Source organism: Epinephelus lanceolatus, chromosome 6 (genome assembly GCF_041903045.1).
Source record: "Epinephelus lanceolatus isolate andai-2023 chromosome 6, ASM4190304v1, whole genome shotgun sequence".
In the NCBI taxonomy this organism is placed as follows: domain Eukaryota; kingdom Metazoa; phylum Chordata; class Actinopteri; order Perciformes; family Serranidae; genus Epinephelus; species Epinephelus lanceolatus.
Window position 1 is genome coordinate 6,784,722 of NC_135739.1, and position 24,808 is coordinate 6,809,529.

General features: G+C 43.4%; 1 protein-coding gene across 1 annotated transcript; it reads left to right on the forward strand.

The window, feature by feature from the left end:
- The first annotated feature begins 527 nt into the window (after positions 1-527).
- Positions 528-21,557, forward strand: rai2 (retinoic acid induced 2). Its single transcript, XM_033622535.2, has 2 exons — positions 528-674; positions 16,313-21,557. Exon 2 carries the CDS (start codon positions 16,390-16,392, stop codon positions 18,022-18,024), a length of 1,635 nt encoding a protein of 544 aa, XP_033478426.1. The 5' UTR covers positions 528-674; positions 16,313-16,389; the 3' UTR covers positions 18,025-21,557.
- The last annotated feature ends 3,251 nt before the right edge of the window (positions 21,558-24,808 follow it).

Below are 24,808 nucleotides of genomic sequence, written 5' to 3' on the forward strand. Positions count from 1 at the left end.
ATTATTATATATTTAAAATTATTTTACAGAATTATTATCATTTTAAAGCTCTTTTCCCAGGTCATTTCCTTGTTTGTTTGCTAGTTATAACTTCCCATTCTTTTTTCTGTTTTATTTTTTTTTTTTTTTTTACTAATGTTCTTGTTTTTAATTTTCTATTTTTACCAGTTTCTTGCTAATTTTTGGGGTCATTTCTTCTTTCTTTGCTCATTGCCTTTTTTCCATGTGTTTGGAAGAAACCAAGCCAATTTGCTCAGGTTTCAAAGGGTTAATTTAATTTATTTAATTAATTTATTCATGTATTTATTTTAGTTCAAGTTGTGTGGTTATCTTTCCATTTGATTACCCATTAAAATAAATTATTGTGCCTACTTTTTTTTTGGGGGGGGGGGCAAAATTAATTTATTTATTCATTTATTTATTTAATTCCTGTGTCCCTGTGTAGAGGGGAGGAGGAGGTGATGGGGGAGGAGGTAGAGGAGGAGGAGGACCCGCTGCTGACGGTGCTGCGCACGCAGCTTCAGTCTGGAGTCGCTACGACGAGACCGCAATGAAGAGATAAATATAAGGCTTATGTAGGCTATTTATTCTAAAGTGTTGGTGGTGTGAGTGTGAGACACCTGAGGGAGGTCAGCAGGTGAGCAGAGCTGCTGATGAGCCTCTCTGATCTAAAGGTGAGTAAATATCAGTGTCTGTGTTACACTGGCTTTATATGGCAGAATTAGATTAAAGGGCAGCAGATGAGACAGGCTGAACGGAGGCTTTTCTCATCTCTGCGTCGCTCAAACATTAATTCGTTTGAACATTAGCACGTGGATTAACCAGGATTTTTTCAGCCAGTAGCACGCGCTCGGTTTTAAAACGTTTTAAAGCGTGTTTTCGTGTTTAAAGGTGATTTGCGCAGCTCGCTCGGCTCGTTTAACGCCAACTGTCAGCGCGAGCTCGTTTTTTTAAATATACCAACGGAAACTTTAAAAATAACGTGTTATGATTGAGCGCGAGGACCCCTCACGGTGCCGTATATTGGTGTGTTAATGGCAGCGGAGCGTCACGCGCCCCTCAGCCTTTCATGTTCCAGCCGTGTGATGTGTGGAGACGTGCGCATACACGGCGCACAGCCTCCCTGCTTTTCATGGCGAACCGTCGGCTGTGTGAGGGACCAGACTCATCAGTGAGCGGCCTCACAACACGCAGATGTGTCTGGGAGCACGGTCACAGTGTGTACGGTGTCTGTGGGGGTTTTAAAATGTCACCAGTGGAGAATTAAGGCATATATCCTCAGATGAACCCGGCGGTGTCACATCAGGGCCTGGTACAATAGACTGGTGTCCCATCATCACATGGGCAATGACAGAGCTGATGTCAGAAAATAGCTTCTGCACAAACACCTTCATATGTCTTACTCACACATGAGCAATTTATAATGTTTCTAATTTAAATATTCAGTTTTTTCTCACTGATATCTCTAAACAGGGGCGTAACCTAAATTTTAGAGACAGTAGAAGGGTGTCTGGGTCCTCCTCCATGAAAACATTGCAATTTAAATTTAATTTCTTGCAATTCTACAGACATGTAGGCCCTGTCTACATATTTAGAGACAAAGCGCCAGTGCCGGCGGTATCATAGGCAGTATAGGTGAATGCTAAGGATGCCATCACCCATAGGGGGCGCCACAGATGGGAGGAGGAAAAAATCCAGGGCTGCCCACGACTAAGAATTTCCCTATCGACCATTAGTCATCATTTAGGGCCATTCGTCGACTAGTCGCCCGCATGTTTACGATGTTAATGTAATTATTAAATGATATATTTTGGTGGTTTGAGTTGAAGGTGTGAGAAAGAATAGTATCAGTAACATTGTTAACACTGTGCTACATTACAGAGAAATACAAATCCGTACTAATGAACCTTCATTAATATAGGCCTGTATTTTATCTACAAGTGCACATCACACACTGAGCGAGCCGCCTGTTAATGACGCTGTGGGCTAATGGGCATGTAGCTACTTCCATGTTTCAGATGATACGTCATGTTTGTAGTCGACCAATAAAGATGAGTTTACATATCACATATATATCACCTTGGGTCCAACACACGCCAACTTTCACCTGGGAGGCCGTTGTTTATGTCCTGTAAGATTGTAAAGCCAAACCCTGTTCTTTTTTCCTACACTTAACCACATGCATTAGTTGTTGGAGGTAAAAGAGTCAATTCACGTTGTTGCACTGATGTGCATTTATTTTGAAAGAGACTGTATGTAGAGGTTACATTTTTGTGAAAACAGTGTATTTTGAAAGAAGACAATGCATGTAAGAGGCAGAACTTGACACGGCATCCCAGAATGTCAACAACCAACACACCCAGGGTACCTTTCCCGTCGTGTCGGGATGTGGAAGGTCCATGACCAAATGTCAATATGTGACGAGGTCGGAGTGAGAATGTGTTGGTACTTACTTATCTTAGAGGAATGATCCCACTGAATGGCCAGTAGTGACATACTTTAACATCTATAACTATTCGATCCAATCACCCGTTAAGATCATCATTTAAACTAACAATGATCAAAACAAGGATTTACAAAGCTTAGTTAGATTAAACCAAATGCTTGCTGCACATATACGGAGTGTCAGGATGTCACAGTTTTCTAATATCTTCCTGCAGATGCCTGTTGGTAGTGTGTCCCACCACAAAACAGCTTATATGTATTTTTGTGTTGTTTGCTAGCAGACAGTAATGACAGGGAGGCACCTTCATGCAACACAGTCAGTGGAGAGCGATGAATTGTTTTCCCTACCAGTGGGGGTGGGACTTAGGATGCATTCACACCAGGATCGTCCGGGGGGCTCGGTTCGATTGGGCAGGGAATGCTGAAAAATTTCACACCTTCATTTGGTTCAGTTCACTTTCACACTGCACTTTTTAAAGCGGACCAAACTGCCTGGACAATGTCACGCAGTTACAACAGCTGCTCGTTTGGGGGTGGTATTGCCCGAAATGACCACTGACCAGGAAGAAAAAAAGCATGAGGAAGAAGAAAACTCATCGATTGGCCAGGACCGAAAATGGAAATCCATCCCCTTAGGGTTTGCTCGTTTGGTCCGCACCACAGTTCGAATGAGCATTCACACCACTCCAAACAAACCAAACTATCTGTGGAAGCGGGCCGGGGTTTGTTTAAAGCGGACTAAATAGCGGCAGTGTGAATGCATCCTTAAGGATGGTTTGTGCAACCGGTTTTATATGAGTTAGCATTTTAGCACTCTCGGTTCCCTCGTCTCGAAGTGGGTGGTTTTTTTAAATGGGTTTTTGGTTGGATGCCTAACATAAGTAGTTAACACAAGCTCAACCCTTTGAAATCTGGAGCGACATCACATTTCTTGTGCTGCTTTCAGACACCTTTCACATGTATTTAAACCTTTGAACCCTGAGCAGATTGGTGTGATGTCGTTCAGAAACATGGGGATAAAGGCAACGAGCAACTTGGTAAGAAAAGCCCAACAAATTGCAAAAGAAAAAAAAAAAAGATTATTTAATAATAGTTTATTTAACATTATTTAAATATAAAGAAAAAAGCTTGGGAAAAACTTTATTTATAATTATCGTTATTATTACATTTAAAATTATGTTACAGAATTATTCTATTTTTTTAGGCATTCTTTCCAGGTCATTTCCTTGTTTGTTTGTTTTTAACTTTTTGTTCTTTACTAATTTTCTTGACTAATTTCTTGTTATTTTTTGGGGACATTTCCTCTTTAGTTGCTCATTGCCTTAAAAGAAATCAAAAGAGCACCAATTTGCTCAGGTTTCAAAGGGTTAAGAGACTTTAACGTTTTATTTTACGACATTAGTAAATTGCCCACTTGCTGTTACTTGCTTCCTATTTGGTGCTGAAGCCTTTACATGTTGTAAATAAGGCAGTTGCTAAAAAATGGTTAAATCAGATTACAGAACTTCACCATGTCAGACACTACTTTACAGCATGACTTTACATCTTCTTTGAGTTAGCTGCTAACTGCTACCTATTACTTTTTAAATCTCCCCCAGTTGGTCGCACGTATAACACATCATCAGTACATCTCACCTGTGCCGCCCATGATCCCATCCTGCAGCTGTCCCATTTATACGGACATTGTTTCGGCACTGTTTCCTGGCTCAGAGGTGAGACAATTCTGTCCCCATATTTCGCGAACATAACTTACATACAGAATGGAGCGACGGCATATCGGCACGATATTCCCATCTTGAACAGGCAGTGTAAAAGGAGCTATTATTTGCTGATGGAGAAGAGGCCAATTCATTAGGGATGTCCCGATCCAGCTTTTTCACTTCCGATCTGATACCGATATTACAGCCTTGAGTTTTGGCCGATGCCGATACCGATCCGATCCAAGCGCGTATTATACATATTCACTTATTTTGTTGTCAGTCATGTTAGAAAAGGTTTGATCAAGCAAAGAACAACTACTTAATCAGGTTAATTAGAATGATCCACAACAGTTGGTATGAGAAACTGACCTGTTTATTGTTAACAGGGTTAAATAAACAAACTTTAAACTTGAACATTAACATTAAATAAAAAATATAGCTGGTTTGCTTTGGCTGCTTTGGCCTCTTAATAAATAGAAAATTAATCAACACAAGAAATCTTTAACATGTCTAACAATGAAATTAAAATAGCAGCAATACTCCACACACTTGTGCTTTGCCCCCTAATAAATAAAAAATAGATTAACACCACAAGACACTGTTGGCATTTAACAAACAATGCAGCCTTTCCTTTCCAGTTATTTTAGTAGTGTTTTTGTAGTCCATCCATGGCTCCAATTTCACTAATTGTGCCCAAAACAATGCCATCAGTGCTCTTTACTTAAACAGTAAGAGTGTAAACCAAATAAAAATATCACTCTCAGAAAACCAGAGCAGAAAACAAATAGTCAGTTAACTAAATTGGCCGCTACTCTTCCTATCCTCCGTGTGTATCTGCCGTCTGCATGCTGGCCTGGTGGATTGATAGTAAGAGCTGGAGCCGGATCGGAGTTCATGGATCGGCATTTTTCCATGCAGTCCGATCCGATGCCGATGCCGTTTTTTGCTAATATCGGCGGCCGATACCGATCCGAATATCAGATCGAGACATCCCTACAATTCATGGAGGAAAATAACAATTTTTATAAATATCTTTGTATGTGTAGACAGGGCCTTAGGCACTACGGTAACCAAAACAAAATCTGTGAGATAATGAAGTTGGTCATTATGTTAAATTCTGCCAGAATATAAATGAATGTGCTAAATATGCTGCTCCACTGTGGCTTCTTTTGAGCATATCAGAGCAAAATCAGCAGCTCAATTAACAGTGTCAGCCAGAATCTAAAGGCTGGCCACACAATAGCATTGTTAGCATGATTTTTGTGGTTAAAAATTATTAGATTTTATGTTTATACAAGTGGGATTTTGAAAAGTGCAAATTATACCTCAGCCTCTAAACATTTACATCCACTGGTCTTGTCCAGCCACCTATTTGCTAATGAGCACACTATAGTTCATATACATAACAATACTTGACCCGGCGGTGTTAACTCTTGGTATAAATGCATTTTAATGAGGTTATTTGGTTAAATATTCTCTCCATCTTACCCTTCGATGAGGATTTCTCAGTGGCAAACTCTGTAAAACAGTGAGGCAATAATCCCAATGATCACTGTTCCAGTTGTGTGCATTAGAAGTGTTGAATTATTCATCAAATTTGACTATTACTGTGGCATTTAGGAGAACAGCTGGAGGACAACCAGCCGAATAAAAGAAAATCTGCACTGATGTGAGAGCAGTGTGAGGATGTGAAGCTCATGATGAGGCTCCATGTGTCTCTCTAATGAGATGTAATTGGCTATTGGAGCAGAGGGGTGTCGAGGGCGATGACCTTTAGATCATCAGCCGTGCTCCATCCATCCCCGGTGCTTTGTTCCCTCTGGTGTCAGCTCCAAATCAAACCCAGAATAAGGAAACATTACGGGCAGAGAAAGAGAGTAGATGTATTTGGACTGCAGTGCAGTTTAATGCAGTTAAAGTTTAGGCGTTGTTGTTTTCTCTCTGCTGTTGACTTGCGCAAGGAAAAAAAAAAAGGAAATGTGGAAATCATTACAGTAACGGGGACAGGGGAGGGATTTCATTCGGCTCTCTGTTACGTCTCTATTTACTCAATTAGCTGTTACTGGTGAGTGAACACAAACCTCTTACAGATGGGAGGTACAAACGGTGTTAGATGTGTTGCAGGTCTTATCAGTACTTAAAACCCAGATTGCAGGTTTGTTTGTGTTGCGTGTTTCCAACATTAGCTCATATTTAATGGAAAGTGCATTACACTGATGCTATTTTTAACAACCTAATCTGCAAATCATATCATCATGTGGAAATGAGAAACTAACTCTGTCAACAAGCTGGATTTAGGCAGATTAATATGTTTAACCTGAAGCTATTAATGTGTGTTTAATTTTCTGACAAACCTCAAACCTCGCATTCTGTATGTGTGCCTGATCACAGCTTCACTCGGGCTGTTTAAGAGGTGTTAGATTCAGCTAGAGGCGATGGTAGCAGTTCATCAATTCATATCTGACCACCTGGATGTGGGTTATATAAGTGAGCTCTAACGAAGCAGTGTGTCAGATTTAAGAGGGATTTAATGGCATCTACCAGTGAGGATGGCAACCAGCTGAAACTGCTCCTGGTTAGGATTCCTTCAGCGTTCAGGAGGATTTTACTGGGAGCCAAATTATCCTCAAAGGTCTCCTCCTCTCCAAAACAAATGGACCAGGTGATTTCAGCTGATGAAAACACTGAGTAAAATAGCTTCATGTTACAAATAAGTGTTTCTCAGTGGGCCACTAGCCCAGCACCTGCTAATAGGTGCTCACCTTGTTTCTCTAAAAACTTAAGATCTAGGGGCCTGTTGCACAAAGCACCTTAAGTTTGCTCCTGAAGTATGACACTCAGGGCTCTAGTTTCGCAGACCGGGTGAGGCGGGGGTGCAGCGCACCTGTGCTTCGCCAACTGGGTGTGGCCAGGCGGATTTGGCAGTTTGGCACACCGTGCGCCTGGCACAGCTACTCCTCTTTCCCACCTCCGTCCTTCCTGCCTGCACAAGTCGGAAAGTGGGAGGAGAGAAGGCATGGAGTGGGTTTTACACACATCACACCAATCAAATGAGCCCCTCTCCTCGCCCTTAAATGCGCCACACGAAGGCGTAATAAGAGTTTACTCAATTCGCCATGGCAGAAGAGAGCAGCAGCGTCAGACGGCCAAACTTCTCCCAGGAGGAAACTGATGTTTTGGTCCAGGAGGTCCAAGCTCGCAGTGTCCGAATATACGGAACTGTGAGCAGACCTCCACGGGCTGATGATGCAAAGGTAGCCTGGGAGGAGGTCACCACAATTGTAAATCAATGTTGCGTTTCTCTCGTGTGTGCGCGCTCTCTCTTTCTCTCTCGCAGTCTCACTCTGTTTCTTTTCTTTTGACTTTTCTAAGATGACAGATGCTGAATATATACTCCCTATCTGATGCTGTGGCTGTTTGTGGTTGGCTGAGAGGGATGTGAACTTATTAGTTTTGTTAATCAAATCAGGTTGGGTTTCCATTACGTGTGCCAAACGGTGCCAATCCCCTTTGATCTGACATCAGATGTGACGGGACAGTCGATATAGAGATACATTTATGCGCTGATTGCAGATAGTTGCATTGAATAGTGGTTTTGTGGCTATTTATTGCATCGTTAATGTGCCTGATATTCTGGAAACCTGCCTGTGAAGTTTTGGTGACGTGTGCGCACTGTCCGCCGGTCAGCCAAACTTCGGCTTACACTGGCTGCGCTCCCCCTGCGCTGACAGTAGACCCGGTTTCAGCTGGCGAGCTTTTAGCGCACCTTCGGCGAAGCCTTTTGGCACGAATCTGTCACTGCGCCAAGCTGGATCTGTCGACACCTCCCCCTGCTGCTCCGCCACACCCATCTCAGCACACCTCGGTCTGCCAAACTACCAAACTGAGCGCGCCTCGGGTTACGCTGCTCGAAACTAGCTCTGCGCAGGGTTCGCCACCCTGCGCCACCCTGCACTGTGCTGGGAAACTAGAGCCCTTAAGGTTTAGTTTTTCCTTAGCTGATGAAATTACTTAAGGGTGTTACACAAAAGGTTTCCTTAGTCAAGGAAAGATGTGTAGTCATTTACTGAAAGAGATTTTACAGCAGTAAAATTCTACTGTTTCCATGGAGACCATTTGTTTGCTTGAACGTGCGCTCGTGATAGCCTCGGCTTCCTGTTGTCGCGCCTAAGTATCCTCTTATAAAGTTGGACTGATAAAATCTAAATTGGTTGATGGAAGAACAAATCACACCTCTAGAGAAATTAGATAAAAGAAAGAACAAACTGAAAATTAAATTTGATCCGAAAATAACAGCAAACATGAAGCAATGAGCACGAAAGGAACATTTTTTACTTACTTTGGTTTCCAATGTCCTCTGTGCAATAGTGTAACGAACTTTAAGCAATTTCTTAAGTATAAGACCAAGATAAGGAGAAAAACATAAGGAGAGGCTTTAAGGATGATTTGTCCAACAGGTTTTATTTAAAGGAAACGTTATGCTCAATGTTGGTCCACTTTAAACAAACCCTGGTTCACTTTCATTGATAATTCGGTTCATTTGGAGTGGTGTGAACACTCATTCAAACTCTGGTGGTGTGGACCAAACGAGCGAACCCTGGTCCACTTGAAAACTGGGGGTCTCAGTTCACTTGCAAGTGAACCCTGGTGCGGTTTGCTTACAGTGGAAAATGCAGACAGACTTTCCAGCGAACCAAAGAGAGGAAGTGAACCAAAGAGAGGAAGTGATATAGAGCGCAGTGCATTCTGGGTAAAAAACAAACAAACAAAAAAAAACAGAGCGAACTGTGAGAAGCAGAGGTAAAAAAAAGAAAAAGTTGGAAAATGTCTTGTGGGCAGATGTGGAGTAATGAGGAGGTGCAGGCGCTTATTGATAGATGGTCAGAGGACTATATCGCAGTTGCTTGTGGCCAATCGATGAGCCGGGATTTCTTCTTCCTCATGCTTTTTTTCTTCCTGGACAGTGGTCGTTTCGGGCAATACCGCCCCCAAACGAGCAGCTATTGTAACTGTGTGACGTTGTCCAGGCGGTTTGGTCCACTTTAAAAAATGCAGTGTGAAAGTGAACCGAACCAAATGAAGGTGTGAAATTTTTCAGCGTTCTCCTGCGAAGGAATGCACCCTTAAATACAGGGACAGAGATGGATGGAGCCTTCTGTCTGTACTCTGTGTTCATTTTGTCCGTGTTTGTGCACATTTTCTGAAACCATAAAGATAAAAATGAAAGGGAGCAGTACCACTGGCAGAATGGAATAAATCCGTAATATAAAAAAACAGATAACTGGTTGCTCTGTGTTGTAGAGTGTAGATCCAAAAATGTATCGGGTGCTCTTGGAAAAAAGGAGGGAACTCCAAAATACTGCAAACAGGAAAAGAATCCAGGCACTCCAAACAAAAATGAGAATGAGGAAGAAAAGATTAGATTAAAAAGCCTTTAATATAATGGCCAACTCATTAAAAAGCCAACATGTTTCAACCACTGTTGGTCTTCATCAGGGCTGGAGAACAAATCTGTAATATAGTGAAAAGACTTTTTTGTATAATGGCTGAACAGACCACCACTGACCACGACGCTACCTCCGTTGAAAGGTACATTATTACAACCTTGTCTGATGCCGCCCTTTTTGTTGTTGTGTTAAACTTTTGACTCTGCCCTCTAGTACCATCTATCGGCTGTATCTATGCCATCATAAAGGACACATGGAAGTATTGAAACAGACATACCTATTTCTGTATGTAAAGGTAGTATAAATGAGTAGTAAAGTAACGAAAACACAACAAATCTTATATTTAGGTGATTATACACTAAAGAAAACATTTTATTTCTGCCAATATATTCATCTAAATCTTACACACTGGACCTTTAACTTAGGAGGCACAACTCTAAACGTAGATTCAGCTGACTTGTGGGATGTCTGCAGGAATGAAAAAGGTTTGATGATGACGTGTATGTGACATCTTCCTCTGACCTTCCCTCTCTGTGATAACACAGAGACAAAGCAGAGTCACAGAGTCCGATACTGTAGCAGGGAAAAAACAAAGATGATCTCTGTGTACTTTGGCTCACTTTGGACTCTGCTGGTTAAACTTCCTTCTTCGACGTTTCGCTCACATGATCTAAGCGAAGAGCAGGGGGAGGTATCAGCTGCTGTGTTTGCTGGAGGGGGGAAGCATGTTGCCCTGGAGGTGATTACTGATTAGCATCAGGTCACCTGATCTGAGGGTTCAGAGTAATGCTCACTACTTTAATATCTCCTCATAAAACAGAAAGCTGAAGCATAAAAAGTTATTTCACCCCGACAGCCGAGTTAAGAGGGGCCATTAGACTGGGTTTATTATCGGGGTTATTTCTCCTCACTTTGTGCTCATTCAGGGCCAAACCACCCGAGTCTGTGGCAGCAGGGGAGTTTCAGCCAAGAAAGGCTTCTTTCATATTGGTCAGCCAGGCTTTATCGTGTCACAGATCTCATGACCATGTTATCAAGCAGGAAATGTCTTGTCTCAGATTTCCTGAAAGGCAAATAAGGCCATAGCATCAAAAACACGGAAAAACAGAATACATCCTGATTTCATACTCAGGATCTTAATTTAGAATGTCAGATCCATTTTCCATAGTTTGTTAGAGAAAGAGAAATGAAAAAGTGTGTGTGTGTGTGTGTGTGTGTGTGTGTGTGTGTGTGGAGGCCTCGTCCTCAGATACATGGGTATTTTTGAAAATGGGTATTTCCTCTGTTCTCAAAAAACAAAGAAAGAAAAAATCCACTTCATGCTGTGATTTATAAAAATTTCCATCCAAAGGAAGAGGACAAAAACACAAGGCGCTCTAACCCGAACCCCAAGGCCATGCAAAGAAGATGATGATAATGTTGGCCAATCAGAAGCCTGAAAAAGTGCTATTATCGGAAGGCTACCTGGCTGCAACGGTGCATCGTAGCTCATTCTGATGCCTCTGTTCCTCAATACAGTGGGGCTGTCAAGCAATTAAAAAAATAATTTTATTAAATACATGCTCTGCGATTGATTAATCTAAATTGCATACATTAATTTTTGCTGTAAAAGTATTAAAACATTTAGAGTCAGATGAATTTTGGCAGATGTGTCGTAGTAAAGCTGCTGGATTTTGGACACAATTGCCCCCTGTCCTCTACCACCTAAACTGGTCTGCAGTCCATTTTGCAAGGGAGTTAGTCAGTCTCAGATAGACTTACTCAGTTTGAACGCCTGGTCGAGTGTGGCTTGATGAGACCAGCTGCTAGTAGCTCGGACCGCTGCTAAATGCTTTGTGTTGAGGTGATATTTCAGGCTTGAAGTTCTCTGATTGTAAGAAAATTCTTTACTCAGAAGTTGTAGAGGACGGTGCTCCTATCAACAGTTCCATGTAGGTGTTTTTTTAAATGTAAATGTTTCGTTCATGGGGCCAACCAGCATCGTCTCGTCTGCCTCCATCATGTCACAAAGCCACTTTACTGTGTTATTTTTTCTGTGATTCATTAGTCGAAATGAATGCATTATTTTGATAGCCGTAGTCTTAACATGTAAAAAGTCCTGTTAGCAGGTTATTGTTTGGACAAAAGGCCAAAAACTTGTAGAAAAAGGTACATTTTGAAAACACACCCGAGAGATGTCTGCCCATACCTTTGATTGGATCCCCGTGTCATCAATTTGTGCATTTGGCCTGCGATCCCATGATTTGTGGAATGACTCTTCCCAAGAGGACAAAGCAGCATGTGTGGTACATAAGTCTGTTACATGCACATATACAACCATGACCTGGCTGCTTATCACAACCCTGAATGGGAAAATTGACCAACTCTGATGTGAATCTCCAGTCAGTGCTGATGGTAAATGAAACAATACAGTCCTCAGTGGGTGCTGTATTAGTTCTCCTGCGTACAGAGACATGCTGGCAATGCCTACATGTACCAGGATGCATGACGTACTCGTCTATAGAGTGAAGCAGGAGTCCTAAAACCCGGAAATGAGTTAGCATTTTAGCACTTTCAGTTTCCTCATCTCGAAGTTGGTGTTTTTAAATAAGTTTTTGGTTAGATGCCAATTTGAGCACTGCCAGCTGGTGTTAGCTCTCAGCTGCTCAGACTGTAAAGGGTCGGCACTGAACATATCCTCTTATGCAGCCACTTTCTACAGCATTTTTTAGCAGGTAAAAATGTATCCTCGTCCACATCATCCTCTGTACTAATCATATTATTTTTGGCTTTACAGTGCAGCTAGAGGGTGACAGGAAAGGGAGAGAGAGAATGGGGATGACATTCAGCAAAGGGCTGCAGGGTGGCATCAAGCCCGGGCCGCTGCAAGGGGCTCAGCCTACATGGGCCGGACACTCTACTCGCTGAACTAGAGGCTGCCCTCTCTGTACTAACATTTAAGGATGCCATTTTTGCTGTTGGAAACATAGCTAGTTTGCAGCACAAGCAAAGAAAACAGGGCAGTTCTGCTGTTGAGTGCAGCTTCAGGAGGCGAAATCCAGACTGTGGTTCTTCCTGCCTCCAACTACATCGCTGTCAGGTCAAATGACGGTGCTGAATGTAGCTGCAAAGTCAGCTTTCTCGGTCGATGTAGCACGCACTGAGGAAATTATGTCTCAATTAACTACATCTCCCATCAACACTGATCAGACACCCACGTAAAAGGTGGCGAATCTTCCCTTTAAATGCCCCCTGACTCCGGACTGTTTGTAAACCAGCACAGAAGCTTCGAGCTATAAATGCACAACAGCTTTTATTGGGGTCTTATAGGGTGTGTTAAAGCGTGTGTTTGTATTCCCGAGGTGCACACACTTCCCAGACCTTTCACATGCGTGAAACAGCGACCAGGTTATCGGCCGACCGTCTGGCTGTAGAATCCTGCGTGTAATCCATCAGAGCCGTGTTACAATGTCTCGTCTATGCTACAGAACAATATAAAGCCAGCTTGGGGGCACAGAGCGCTCCTCCTCGCTGCTCAGTCAGGCAACCCAACACCACATGAAGGCTGTTCACAAAGAAGAAAAAAAAAGTGTCACGCTTTAGCTAGAAAATTGGAACTGCATGTGTGCACTTAATTGAGTTGTTAATTCAAAAGGTTTGAGACACTTTGTTGTTGCATTTCAGGGTTGTTTAAATTGTTCCCCTTCCTAAGACCTGAACAGCATCGTCCCTGGTGCTCCCATCAGTATGAATAATTGACCTGGCTGACATCGGATGCATTGTATCTGCACCCACCCAGGGGATGTTTCATCACTACAGATGGATGAGGGTTGACAGCCAGCGCAGGCGGGACATGTGTTGTGTGGAAGTGTCATGTAGTGAGGAGGAAAACCAACACGCAGTGGGTTTATTAAGGCACGATAACAACCGAGATGCTGCCCTGGGGTGACAGAGAGGTACACAGACGGATCAATTAAAAACTAGACACTTTATTTCAGTAAAAATTTAGATATTGTAGCTCAGGAGTTCTTAGTTAGTCTTGAAATTAAAAGCGTCATCAGCTGGCTCATTACCCCGGGCTTAACCTCTTCAACTCCAGACCTAAACTAAGAGAGGCAAGTGGAGGAGGGCAAACACGCAAAGATTGGCAAATGAAAGAATGTAAATCGCAGTATGTGAATACGCTCTTGATCGTGGAGCAATAAAAGGTCACCAGCAGCTCCTGATTTAGTTTATTTCTCCTGAGAATTCTCAGAAAGTGCAGTCGCTGCTGGGTCGTATTCGTCACTGTCTTGGTCTTCATGGACCAGGAGAGCTCCTCTGACAATGCCACCCTCCCTACACAGTCCCCGTTGATGTAGAGAGGGGGGTGGTCAGCTCTGATCCTTCGGAAGTCCATGATGACCTCCTTTGTTTTTGAGGTGTTCAGCTGCAGATTGTTGGCGGAACGCCATGCTGCCAATTGCTGGACCTCCTCTCTGTTTGCATGTCAGCGTGGGGTTTCTCCAGCTCCTCCCACAGTCCAAAGACATGCAGGTTAATTGGTGACTCTGACTTGTCCGTAGGTGTGAATCTGAGCGTGAATTGTTGTCTCTATGTGTCAGCCTCATTATAGTCTGGGGACCTGCCCAGGTTATACCCTGCCTCTCGCCCAACAGTTGGGATAGGCTCCAGATTTATGTTAGCCGACAGTAACCGACGGTAATTAAGTTTATTTGTGTAGCATCTGAATCAGGTGTTGAAAGTGCTTACATCAGACACATAACAACCACACCTTCATTACCTTCACGTTGGACCAGTTTTTGTTTACCTTTTAATTATTGATGACAGTAACAGCTAAAGATAACTGGGCTCTGGGACACACAACAGCCTCAGTCATGTTCTCAATCTCAATTTCCTGTGTTATATTACAGCGGCTCGGCTCTTACTTGGTTACTTGTGATGATTTATGTCATCATTTATGGGATGAGTTGTAAGGTGATAAGCTTCTATCACAGAGTGAAAATGAAGAAACTGGGCCGAGTGGTTGGACGTTATGTTACGTCACAGTGTCAATTTACACGGCAGATCTTCTCAGTCTGTGATAACTGTTGTAGAATCTCCTCTGCTGCTCTGGTGGAGCTCTTTCAGGCCTGAGAACGTGACCTTGATGATGTCAAAGTGATGTCATTGGGGTTATCTCAGATGGGGTTTGCAGATTATAATTTTGTAACAGAGAGTCTGTGTTACATACTGGAAGTGTAAAGCTTCAAAGATGTGAGTGTTCACCAGGCAAGGAAAGTTGGATTATGGGAAATGTAGGAAGCAGGGATTTTTTTTTTTTTTTTTTTTTTTGGAGCTATGTGTTACATTTTTGGAGACATTCCTTTATATGTCTTAAACTGCTTTTAAGAGGCACTGGGTGCAACTCTTGTGCATACTTTGTGCCAACTTTCAAGAGCACGGAGGCAGGTTGCATCTGAAGTTGCTATGTGACCATAACTGACCGTATCATTTTAAATAGTCCAACTTGGGTCCAATGAGTGCGATGGACAATTTTACATTGAATCAAACACAGGTGTTAGGAGCGCTTGCATGTCATGATGGCATCACTCTCAATATTGAGCTCATCTTTGGTGCATCTACATTGAAATCAATGGATTTGAGGGCACAAAAAATGCATGTGTACAGGCCTTTTTCATATTTGGTACAACTGCTTAGTACTGTGCTTAAGTATAATTATTCCCCCTCTCCACTCTGCCGCCGCACAGCTTTCATATTATTACTGTTGTTCCGTACCGTATCCGTACATTTTTGCGACAGTGTAGAAAAGTGCACCAGTCAAAAGATCCCAGGCCCAAACAATGGAGTCAACTTTATATTATGGAGACGATGCCAACAATGACTCGCTCTCCTGCCTTCTAACTTTATCACCCACGGCCTTGTAGTTTAGAGGATGACATCATTGGGTGCTGCACACATATGCAGATTTCAGAGGAGACCAGCTGGATAATTGCAACTCTACTCGCTGGCTGTTGCTTACATTCAATAGCTGCACTTCCATGTTTGGGTACAGTTGGTTTTCACACCTGATGTGAACTTTACCCGAGAACATCTTCTCAGCCTCTGCTGCTTTGAAGTGCAGCACTGAATCACTGGAGGGCTTTTTTTGTCGTCTGTTTCAATCTTAATTTCATGGAATATTTTGCTGTAAAACTTCTAAAAGTCATCATAATTCATTTATGATCCGTAGCCCCTTATATGGTGTCTGTCCCAGCTGATACTGGGCCAGAGGCCAGACTATCAGGAAGGCTGAAACATAGATGGAGACAGAGCCATTCACACTCACATTCACACCTACGGGCAATTTACTGTAGTCACCAATTAACCTGCATGTCTTTGGACTGTGGGAGGAAGCCAGAGAAAACCCATGCTGACACGGGGAGAACATGCTAATTCCACACAGAAGGGCCCCAGCCGGCCAGCAGATTTGAACCCTGAGGCAGTGAGGCGACAGTGCTAACCACTGCACCACCCTGCCGCCCCCACTGATGCTGAATATAACAAACATACCTAACAGTCGTCCTTTGTGAGCTGTAATAGACAAAACATAGACCTTAGTCCTTCAAATGGCATCGCTCACATTCCAGACAATTCAACAACACTGTGTACAGTTTTGGGTCCATGTGTAAGATTTTCCACATTATATCAAATGTTTGAAACCACTGCACATCATTAAACATCCTGCTTCCTGTGTTTCAGGGCTGCCTGGGAGAAAAATGGATGAGACCTGCCACTAGCGCTTGATGAAGATTTCGATTGGCTCCTCAAACTGAAGAATGGAGGGCAGCGACGATGTGTCTGTAAACATGACACAGTCCCAGACTGATGTGTGCAGCGCTGAGGTGGGAGGAAGAGAAACCCCCAGTAAAGTGGAGGACGGAGTCAATCCACTCATTCCTGCTGATTCCTGTGGCAGCAGCGCGACAGGACTGAGCAAAGGAGGGTTGTCTAACCTGGTGGAGCCTCCGGCACCGTCGGTGGTGAGTCCCAACGCTGAATCTCCGGGAGGTGTGGCGCTTAAAGTCGCCACGACTGTGCTACACCCAGTGTGCCTGGGAGACAGCCCGCTGATGCTGCCCATCCACCTCCAGATGGCTGGAGCAGCCGGGTCTCAGCTCGGCCAAATGGGGGCAGCACCGTACTTGATAACAAGCCAAAGCCCAGTTTCACTTCCCCTGGTCTTGGATCAGCAGGTCCTCCAGCACATGAGCCCCTCTGTGATTCCTCAAACCACTAACTGCCCTCAGCTGCCGCTCCAGAACAACGTCTTGTGTCAGAACCCTTTGACGTTTGGTTTACCTCCAGCCGTCGACCAGAAGACAGCAGGACAGACGCAGGAGGCTAATCTGCTCTCTCTGCTGCAGAATCCAGCGTTTGCGGCCATCTTGCAGGATCTCTTTCCTTCTCAGGCAGGTTCATCCACCTGCCAGTCACCGGGCTCCACGTTCTTCCCACTGCCTCCCCTTACACCTCCCTACACCTCCCCTCTGGCCCCGCTAGTCCCTCCTGCCACACTTCTAGTTCCCTACCCTGTCATCATCCCCCTGCCAGTGCCTCTGCCCATCCCTCTTCCCATCCCCATCCCTGTCCCTCAGACTGAGGACTCAAAGGGGAACATGCCAAAACCAGTTTGCACTGTGAGCAAAAGCACTCAGACTTCTGCAAAAGATACTACCTCTCCTATGCTGTCTTCACGCAGATGCATGCCATCATTCCAGCCACAAAATGTCTCCCCGTCCTCACTTCCTCTAGATGAAGGACAGGCTCTGGACCTTTCTGTCAGAGCATGTCCGGTAGAACTAAAACAGGAATACCCCAGTCCGCAGCAGGACAGTGTGCTTGACCTGTCAGTGCCTGCTGTGAGGAAAAAGTGTGTTCAGTCAGACAGAGAAGTAGCGTTCCACTCTGGTCAAGATAGTAGCAGCACGTCTTTGTCTCTGGGTGTCGAATGCACTCAGAGTTTAGATTCCAAACTCCTGGGCAGTCTGGCTTCACTGGAGTTCAGCCGTCAGCACAAGTGGGTGGTTGACAGCAGTGCTGGTGGGTCTAGTTCTCAGCAGGCGTCTCTGAGCGGAGCAGGAAACCTCGAGATAGTCAGCGCCTCGCAGACGGCCAAGGTCATCGTCTCGGTGAAGGACGCCATCCCCGCTATCCTCTGCGGGAAGATTAAAGGCCTTTCAGGAGTCTCCACCAAGAACTTTTCCATCAAACGGGACGGAAGCCAAGGGGCGTCTCTGCAGCAGCTGTACGCAGTGCCGTCTGCCTCACACGGGGAGCAGCACGACCCCAACAACCCGCATAAAAAGGTCCCCAAGAACAGAGCTATCAAACTGAAGAAGGTCAGCTCACAGGAGATCCATTTCCTTCCCATGAAGAAGCAGAGACTTGCAGCGCTGCTCCCCAGGAAGTGAAAGTGCTCAGTGGAGGGGGATTAATTGCTTGGTCCACTCTCTGGTAATCCCTCCAGAGCGTCTAACATAAAACACATGTGAGGACATTCTGTAATCAAACTCATACACTTACACGTCCAATCAGAGTTTGGCTCCTATAAACTGAGGCTCATGAATGTCTGAGTGTGACACAGTCGTTACAGAAATGCTTTCCAGTGGAGTTTTCTGACTTGCTGTGTTTTTTATAATGCACTACGCTCCAGTGTTATACTAAACCAGAGATGTTTTGTGTATGGCAGCTTAATGGGCTCTCCATGTGGCTTTGGAGATTGTCTTTATGAATCGGAGATGTTGAGGAACATTTTTGACTTTATAATTACAGCAAAGACACATGGGTTCCATTTTTCCATTTGGGCTCACGGTTTGTTTCCATGTGTAGTTTTTATTTAAGTGCACTGAAGACCTAAAAAAAACCTGATAGTTGAGGTTCTCACTGTTCAGAGCGGAGCAGTGTGTACTGGCAGGACGTGACTGTTAAAACATGTCCCATCGTCGGAAATTCCCATAGTCATCAGTAGCTCACTGGAGCGATTCATTCCCGTCTGATTGGTAGGGGTTTAGCATGACAGGCTAATAAGGACTTGGCAAAGCCAGAGCCACAATTTCATTCACATGAATGTTGGCAACAGCCATCAGTCGAGACTAAATACATTATTATTGTGTTTAACGGCAGGGAAAAAAGGGATGTCTTAATTGTTGTCACATTTGAACAGAACTTTGTACGGGCCTGTCTAAATAGGAGGAAAGTATTTCTGGAAAAGAGCTATTTTTGTTGCTGGCTGAATTAGACGGTTTTGATCTGGCTTCAAAATACAAGCTGAGAAAACACCTCACAGCAAGTGCATAAAACACCAGAGCCCCCTGCTGTTTCCTTTAACAGACTAATGAAGTCAATCTAGGTGGAAGTGTTAATGTTGATTTCAGCAGTTAAAGCTGAGGTAGGCAGTTTGATTTATCTTCAATGGGCAAAAATCAATCATATTGTTGTTCAAGTTGTCTGAGAGAAAACTGGACTTCTGCAACTCCTCTTGGCTCTGTTTTCAGGATTTAGGAAAAAATGGCCTGTGATGGGAGACTTGAGCCAATCACAGGTCATTTTCAGAGAGAGGGCGTTTCTGTTGGCTGTTCTACAAATGCAGATGTGTGTGCACGTCCATTCAGTGAAAGAGAATCCTGTAGAGAAAGTTGCTGTTAAATTAAGCGTTGTCAACAATTGCCTACACTGCAAAGAAACCAGAAAACAGGAAGACAGACTTATCAAGAAGAGGGTCTAAAAGAGAGTCTGACAATTAACCAAATAAAACTCGTGTCAGTATCAGCGAAATGTTTCAGAGATGGAGAGAAAATGTTGCTAACAGTTTAGCCTTCTGCTAACTGGAGCTAAAGGCTCATATGCACATTTATGTAGTTAATGTTAGCCAGAGTCTGGAAGTACTGGCCCTCGCCTCACTCCCCACCGCCACAGACCACCTTACTGGGAGAAGAGCAGACAGCAGCTTAAGAGACGGCCCCCAGTCAACTGCTGCAGCAACCCAAATCCAGCCAGCACAAACCCCGACCCTCTGTTAGACCCAGCACTGCTAGCCACTGGCTACCAGCCTGCTGGGCGAGTTTGCAGTGGCTGAATTCAAGTTGCTGCAGCCACCGACTTAAGGTCTACCTCCCAAGCTGCTGCCACTCTCTTTCCGAGGAAGCAGTCCACACCTGTGGGGTGCAAGGCTGAGAGACCACGGGGTGGCTAGCAGCTACGTCTTGTCCCCTCAATGTAGGGAAAACACTGGGTCACCATATGAAGCCCATGCATACCATGGATCTAAAACAAAATTGGATACAGTGTTGGAGACAGGGCCCCGTTCATTCCTATGAAAGTTGTTCAGTGGCAGATGAAGACCAGATCTTCCACATCAGTGGACCCATAGAGCAAACGCACAAGAGACTTTGTCAACTGAGTGACTAACTTCCGGTTTAGCGCTCCGCTAACTTGAATGGGAATTAAATTATTTAATTGTATGGGTCTTCTCGACTTCTTGAAGTAATATCAGACCAAATGGATCAAATCCTGATGGTGAAACAAGTCATTTTGGGAGGTGGTTGTGATGCTCAAAGGTTTACAGATGTCTCTTTCACAATATAAGTCTATGGGAAAAAGTCCTTTTGGGCACGACAGCATCGTGACAGACCAGGACGTTGTAGTTACGATGGGTGCATTCTGAATCGAATACTGCAGCTGCCCTTAAACAGTACATACTCTTGCATGCAGTATGCACACAATTGGGATATAGTACTTTCTCATAACATTACGCCCTGAATGTTGACCCTCTTGCTTTTATAGAGAAGAAACGCCACTTACCAAGTTGAGTAGAACATCCTGGTATTTTTGGCATACTGCATTTGACATATTATGTGCTAGGACCTATTAAATCTTTCTCTGGCATATTATATAGTATGGTAGTATGGGTATTGGAATACACAGGCTATGCTAAATTGTCTGGCAAACTTCTCGGGGGCCTAGTTCATGTCCCTGTGGTTGTCTGGTGGAAGGGTCTCAGGACAGAGAAAGAGGAGCTGCAGGAGGGTGTATTTTCAATTTGTTTCCTGTTCCAGATTTCTGCCTACCCCAGCTTTAAATCGACTTAAAATGTGAAGGAGGGGAAGAAGTTGAAGGAAACAGTCAGATTAAAGTAGAAACGATGAGTATTGTCTCGACTTCAGTGAGATAAAATCCTGTTGGTATGTTTGTTACGTGTGTTATTAGTCTGTTATTAGAACCAGTTTTGGTGAGACCCCCTTTATCAAGTGTAAAACATTAGTTTCCAGTGGTTTGGTGTCATACTTACTGTTGTTCGTGGAGCATGGTATTCTTTCACTCCCATGGTTATGATCAGAGTTGTGAATGTGAGAGTATTGTTGTGTGTCAGTTTATTTATCCTATCGAGTGCACTTTGTCATAGTTTAGTTGAAAAAGTTACAGGGTGTCCCGCCTACTCTAAAACTGTGCTGCCCCTTTGTGATGATAGCATTTATGAAACCTGTGAATTATAGCAGCCATATGCAGTGTGTCAGGATGAACAAAGGAGGGATGGAAACACCCAGAAGCTCGACTTTTTACCTGTTCTTTATTTATAGTGATGTACTTAAGCGATCCCAGTACATCTCACTTTAACTCATGTCTGCGGTCCGTTCAACAAAAAGCTCCTCTGATCACTTTAGTTGTACAGGATTTCACCCTAATTTATTCTTTGTACAACTTTTATTTATACAGTCTGTGTATATACTGGATGGTCAGTTAGGAGACTCAGTGTGACTGGATATAAAAAAGAACTGCTTCCTTTGTAACCGTCGGTCGCCTGAAGCTCTTTTTGCTTCAGAGAACTGTTATTTTGAGATGTCAGTGAAGAAACACCAGTTGAAATGTGCTGGCAGTTAAATGTTTGCTTACTGTACAGTGTGTGTGCTTTTTATATGGAAGTGAACTAAAACCTCCAACGTCTGAATTGTTTTGTCTCTGCCTTTTTCTTCAGAACAGTCCATTGTTATCTCGAGTATTATGGAGCTAGAACGCTGACACTACCCAGCTGGTATTCTAATGTTTATTCACTGTTGGATCAACGTCACACTGTGGCTGAGTCACTGTCGAATTATGTTTTGATTCTGAAAGATGAATCAGCTTTTTTTTCAGCATTTTGCAGTGTTGTTTCATGAACTTTAAATGTTGTTCCAATGTTGAAACAGATATTTCTGAAATTTCAATGTGTGAGAATGTTGTTAACCCCTTTACAACCATCAGAATTAAGCATTGTTTCAATGTTATTTAAATGTTGGAACAACTACTGACATAATTTCAACCACATTTTAATGTTGCAGGTCGGTTGTGTGCCAGCTGGGTAGGTTTTGGCATCAAAAATGAAAAACAGATAAATAAATAAAAAATATACAGTACAGGCCAAAAGTTTGGACACACCTTCTCATTCAATGCATTTTCTTTATTTTCATGACTATTTACATTGTAGATTCTCACTGAAGGCATCAAAACTATGAACGAACACATGTGGAGTTATGTACTTAACAAAAAAAGGTGAAATAACTGAAAACATGTTTTATATTCTAGTTTCTTCAAAATAGCCACCCTTTGCTCTGATTACTGCTTTGCACACTCTTGGCATTCTCTCCATGAGCTTCAAGAGGTAGTCACCTGAAATGGTTTCCACTTCACAGGTGTGCCTTATCAGGGTTAATTAGTGGAATTTCTTGCTTTATCAATGGGGTTGGGACCATCAGTTGTGTTGTGCAGAAGTCAGGTTAATACACAGCCGACAGCCCTATTGGACAACTGTTAAAATTCATATTATGGCAAGAACCAATCAGCTAACTAAAGAAAAACGAGTGGCCATCGTTACTTTAAGAAATGAAGGTCAGTCAGTCCGGAAAATTGCAAAAACTTTAAATGTGTCCCCAAGTGGAGTCGCAAAAACCATCAAGCGCTACAACGAAACTGGCACACATGAGGGCCGACGCAGGAAAGGAAGACCAAGAGTCACCTCTGCTTCTGAGGATAAGTTCATCCGAGTCACCAGCCTCAGAAATCGCAAGTTAACAGCAGCTCAGATCAGAGACCAGATGAATGCCACACAGAGTTCTAGCAGCAGACCCATCTCTAGAACAACTGTTAAGAGGAGACTGCGCCAATCAGGCCTTCATGGTCAAATAGCTGCTAGGAAACCACTGCTAAGGAGAGGCAACAAGCAGAAGAGATTTGTTTGGGCCAAGAAACACAAGGAATGGACATTAGACCAGTGGAAATCTGTGCTTTGGTCTGATGAGTCCAAATTTGAGATCTTTGGCTCCAACTGCCGTGTCTTTGTGAGACGCAGAAAAGGTGAACGGATGGATTCCACATGCCTGGTTCCCACTGTGAAGCATGGAGGAGGAGGTGTGATGGTGTGGGGGTGTTTTGCTGGTGACACTGTTGGGGATTTATTCAAAATTGAAGGCACACTGAACCAGCATGGCTACCACAGCATCCTGCAGCGACATGCCATCCCATCCGGTTTGCGTTTAGTTGGACCATCATTTATTTTTCAACAGGACAATGACCCCAAACACACCTCCAGGCTGTGTAAGGGCTATTTGACCAAGAAGGAGAGTGATGGAGTGCTGCGGCAGATGACCTGGCCTCCACAGTCACCGGACCTGAACCCAATCCAGATGGTTTGGGGTGAGCTGGACCGCAGAGTGAAGGCAAAGGGGCCAACAAGTGCTAAACACCTCTGGGAACTCCTTCAAGACTGTTGGAAAACCATTTCAGGTGACTACCTCTTGAAGCTCATGGAGAGAATGCCAAGAGTGTGCAAAGCAGTAATCAGAGCAAAGGGTGGCTATTTTGAAGAAACTAGAATATAAAACATGTTTTCAGTTATTTCACCTTTTTTTGTTAAGTACATAACTCCACATGTGTTCATTCATAGTTTTGATGCCTTCAGTGAGAATCTACAATGTAAATAGTCATGAAAATAAAGAAAACGCATTGAATGAGAAGGTGTGTCCAAACTTTTGGCCTGTACTGTATATACATAAAACAATTTGACATTAAATAAGGAAATGTTTACACTGAAAAAAAATCTAGCACTTGCTATCACTGTTTCAATATGAAGGGAAGTAGTTTGAGGGTAGGGCCAAGCACAGCACAATATATTAAATATTAGCCTATATATTGAAGTACATATTATATATTTCAGCTGACACTGAAAAAGAGTGACATCAAGAAAAAAAAAACAAAGACCGTCACTGAAAAACACATCAGAATGCAAAAACAAGGAGAAAAGGATCATTTTTAATGCCTGAGTTTTATTTTTCAATTGATTTTTTTTTTTCAGCCAGTGTTTCCATTTTATTTCTAAGCCACGCCCCCCTCCACTCACTCAAACAAAATATCAACATTAAGTGACTAGCGCTATGGCAGGTGTCACAGTACACGGCATTTCGCAGGAGGCAGGTAAACAGATTATTCAGAATGGTCTACAGCCTGAGGTTTTTGCTCTCAGGGATCAGTTTTACATGTTTACCTTATGATATGAAACTTAAGCCACATTCAATATGAACATCCAACATTATATTACAGAAAATGAAGAAAAGCATGATGGGTCCCTTTAAATGAGTTTCAACCAGTAAAACCAATCAGCCAATTAGGCATTCTTACCATTTGTACATGTTAAATAAAATAGAGTGTTTTTTGTGTTCTGCTTCAATTAAATTGTCAATCCTATAAAAAAGAGCCCACCATAAACAGCCATGTCAGGGCCTAAACTGTCTCGGTCCTGTAAGCAAATGCTCCACAATTTAGGAGACTGAAGCTCTCTGGATGCCATGTAATACGAGATAACTTGCAAAAAATTGAGCACACACACACTGCATGGACTGTGCAAAACAGGTTTCAGTATAAAGTGTACTGATGTAGAAATGACTCATCAGACGCAGTTGGCTCCACTGACCAGCGTCAATGGACTTTTCAGAAATCCAGACTTTACCTGGTGATAGTTAGTGAAACTATCGGCGGTAAAGTGGACACTACAGAGGCGGGTGTTGGACGTGGTCTTGACCTCTCCACTGGAGCTCCTCTTTACAAATGCGATCCACCGTTTCCTTACAATTTCCTCTGCAGGAAACTTAAATAAAGTAAGGAGCCGCTACCCTGCACACTGTGGCATCCAGGGAAGATGCACGGGTGACGTGGAGGAGACATTAATTG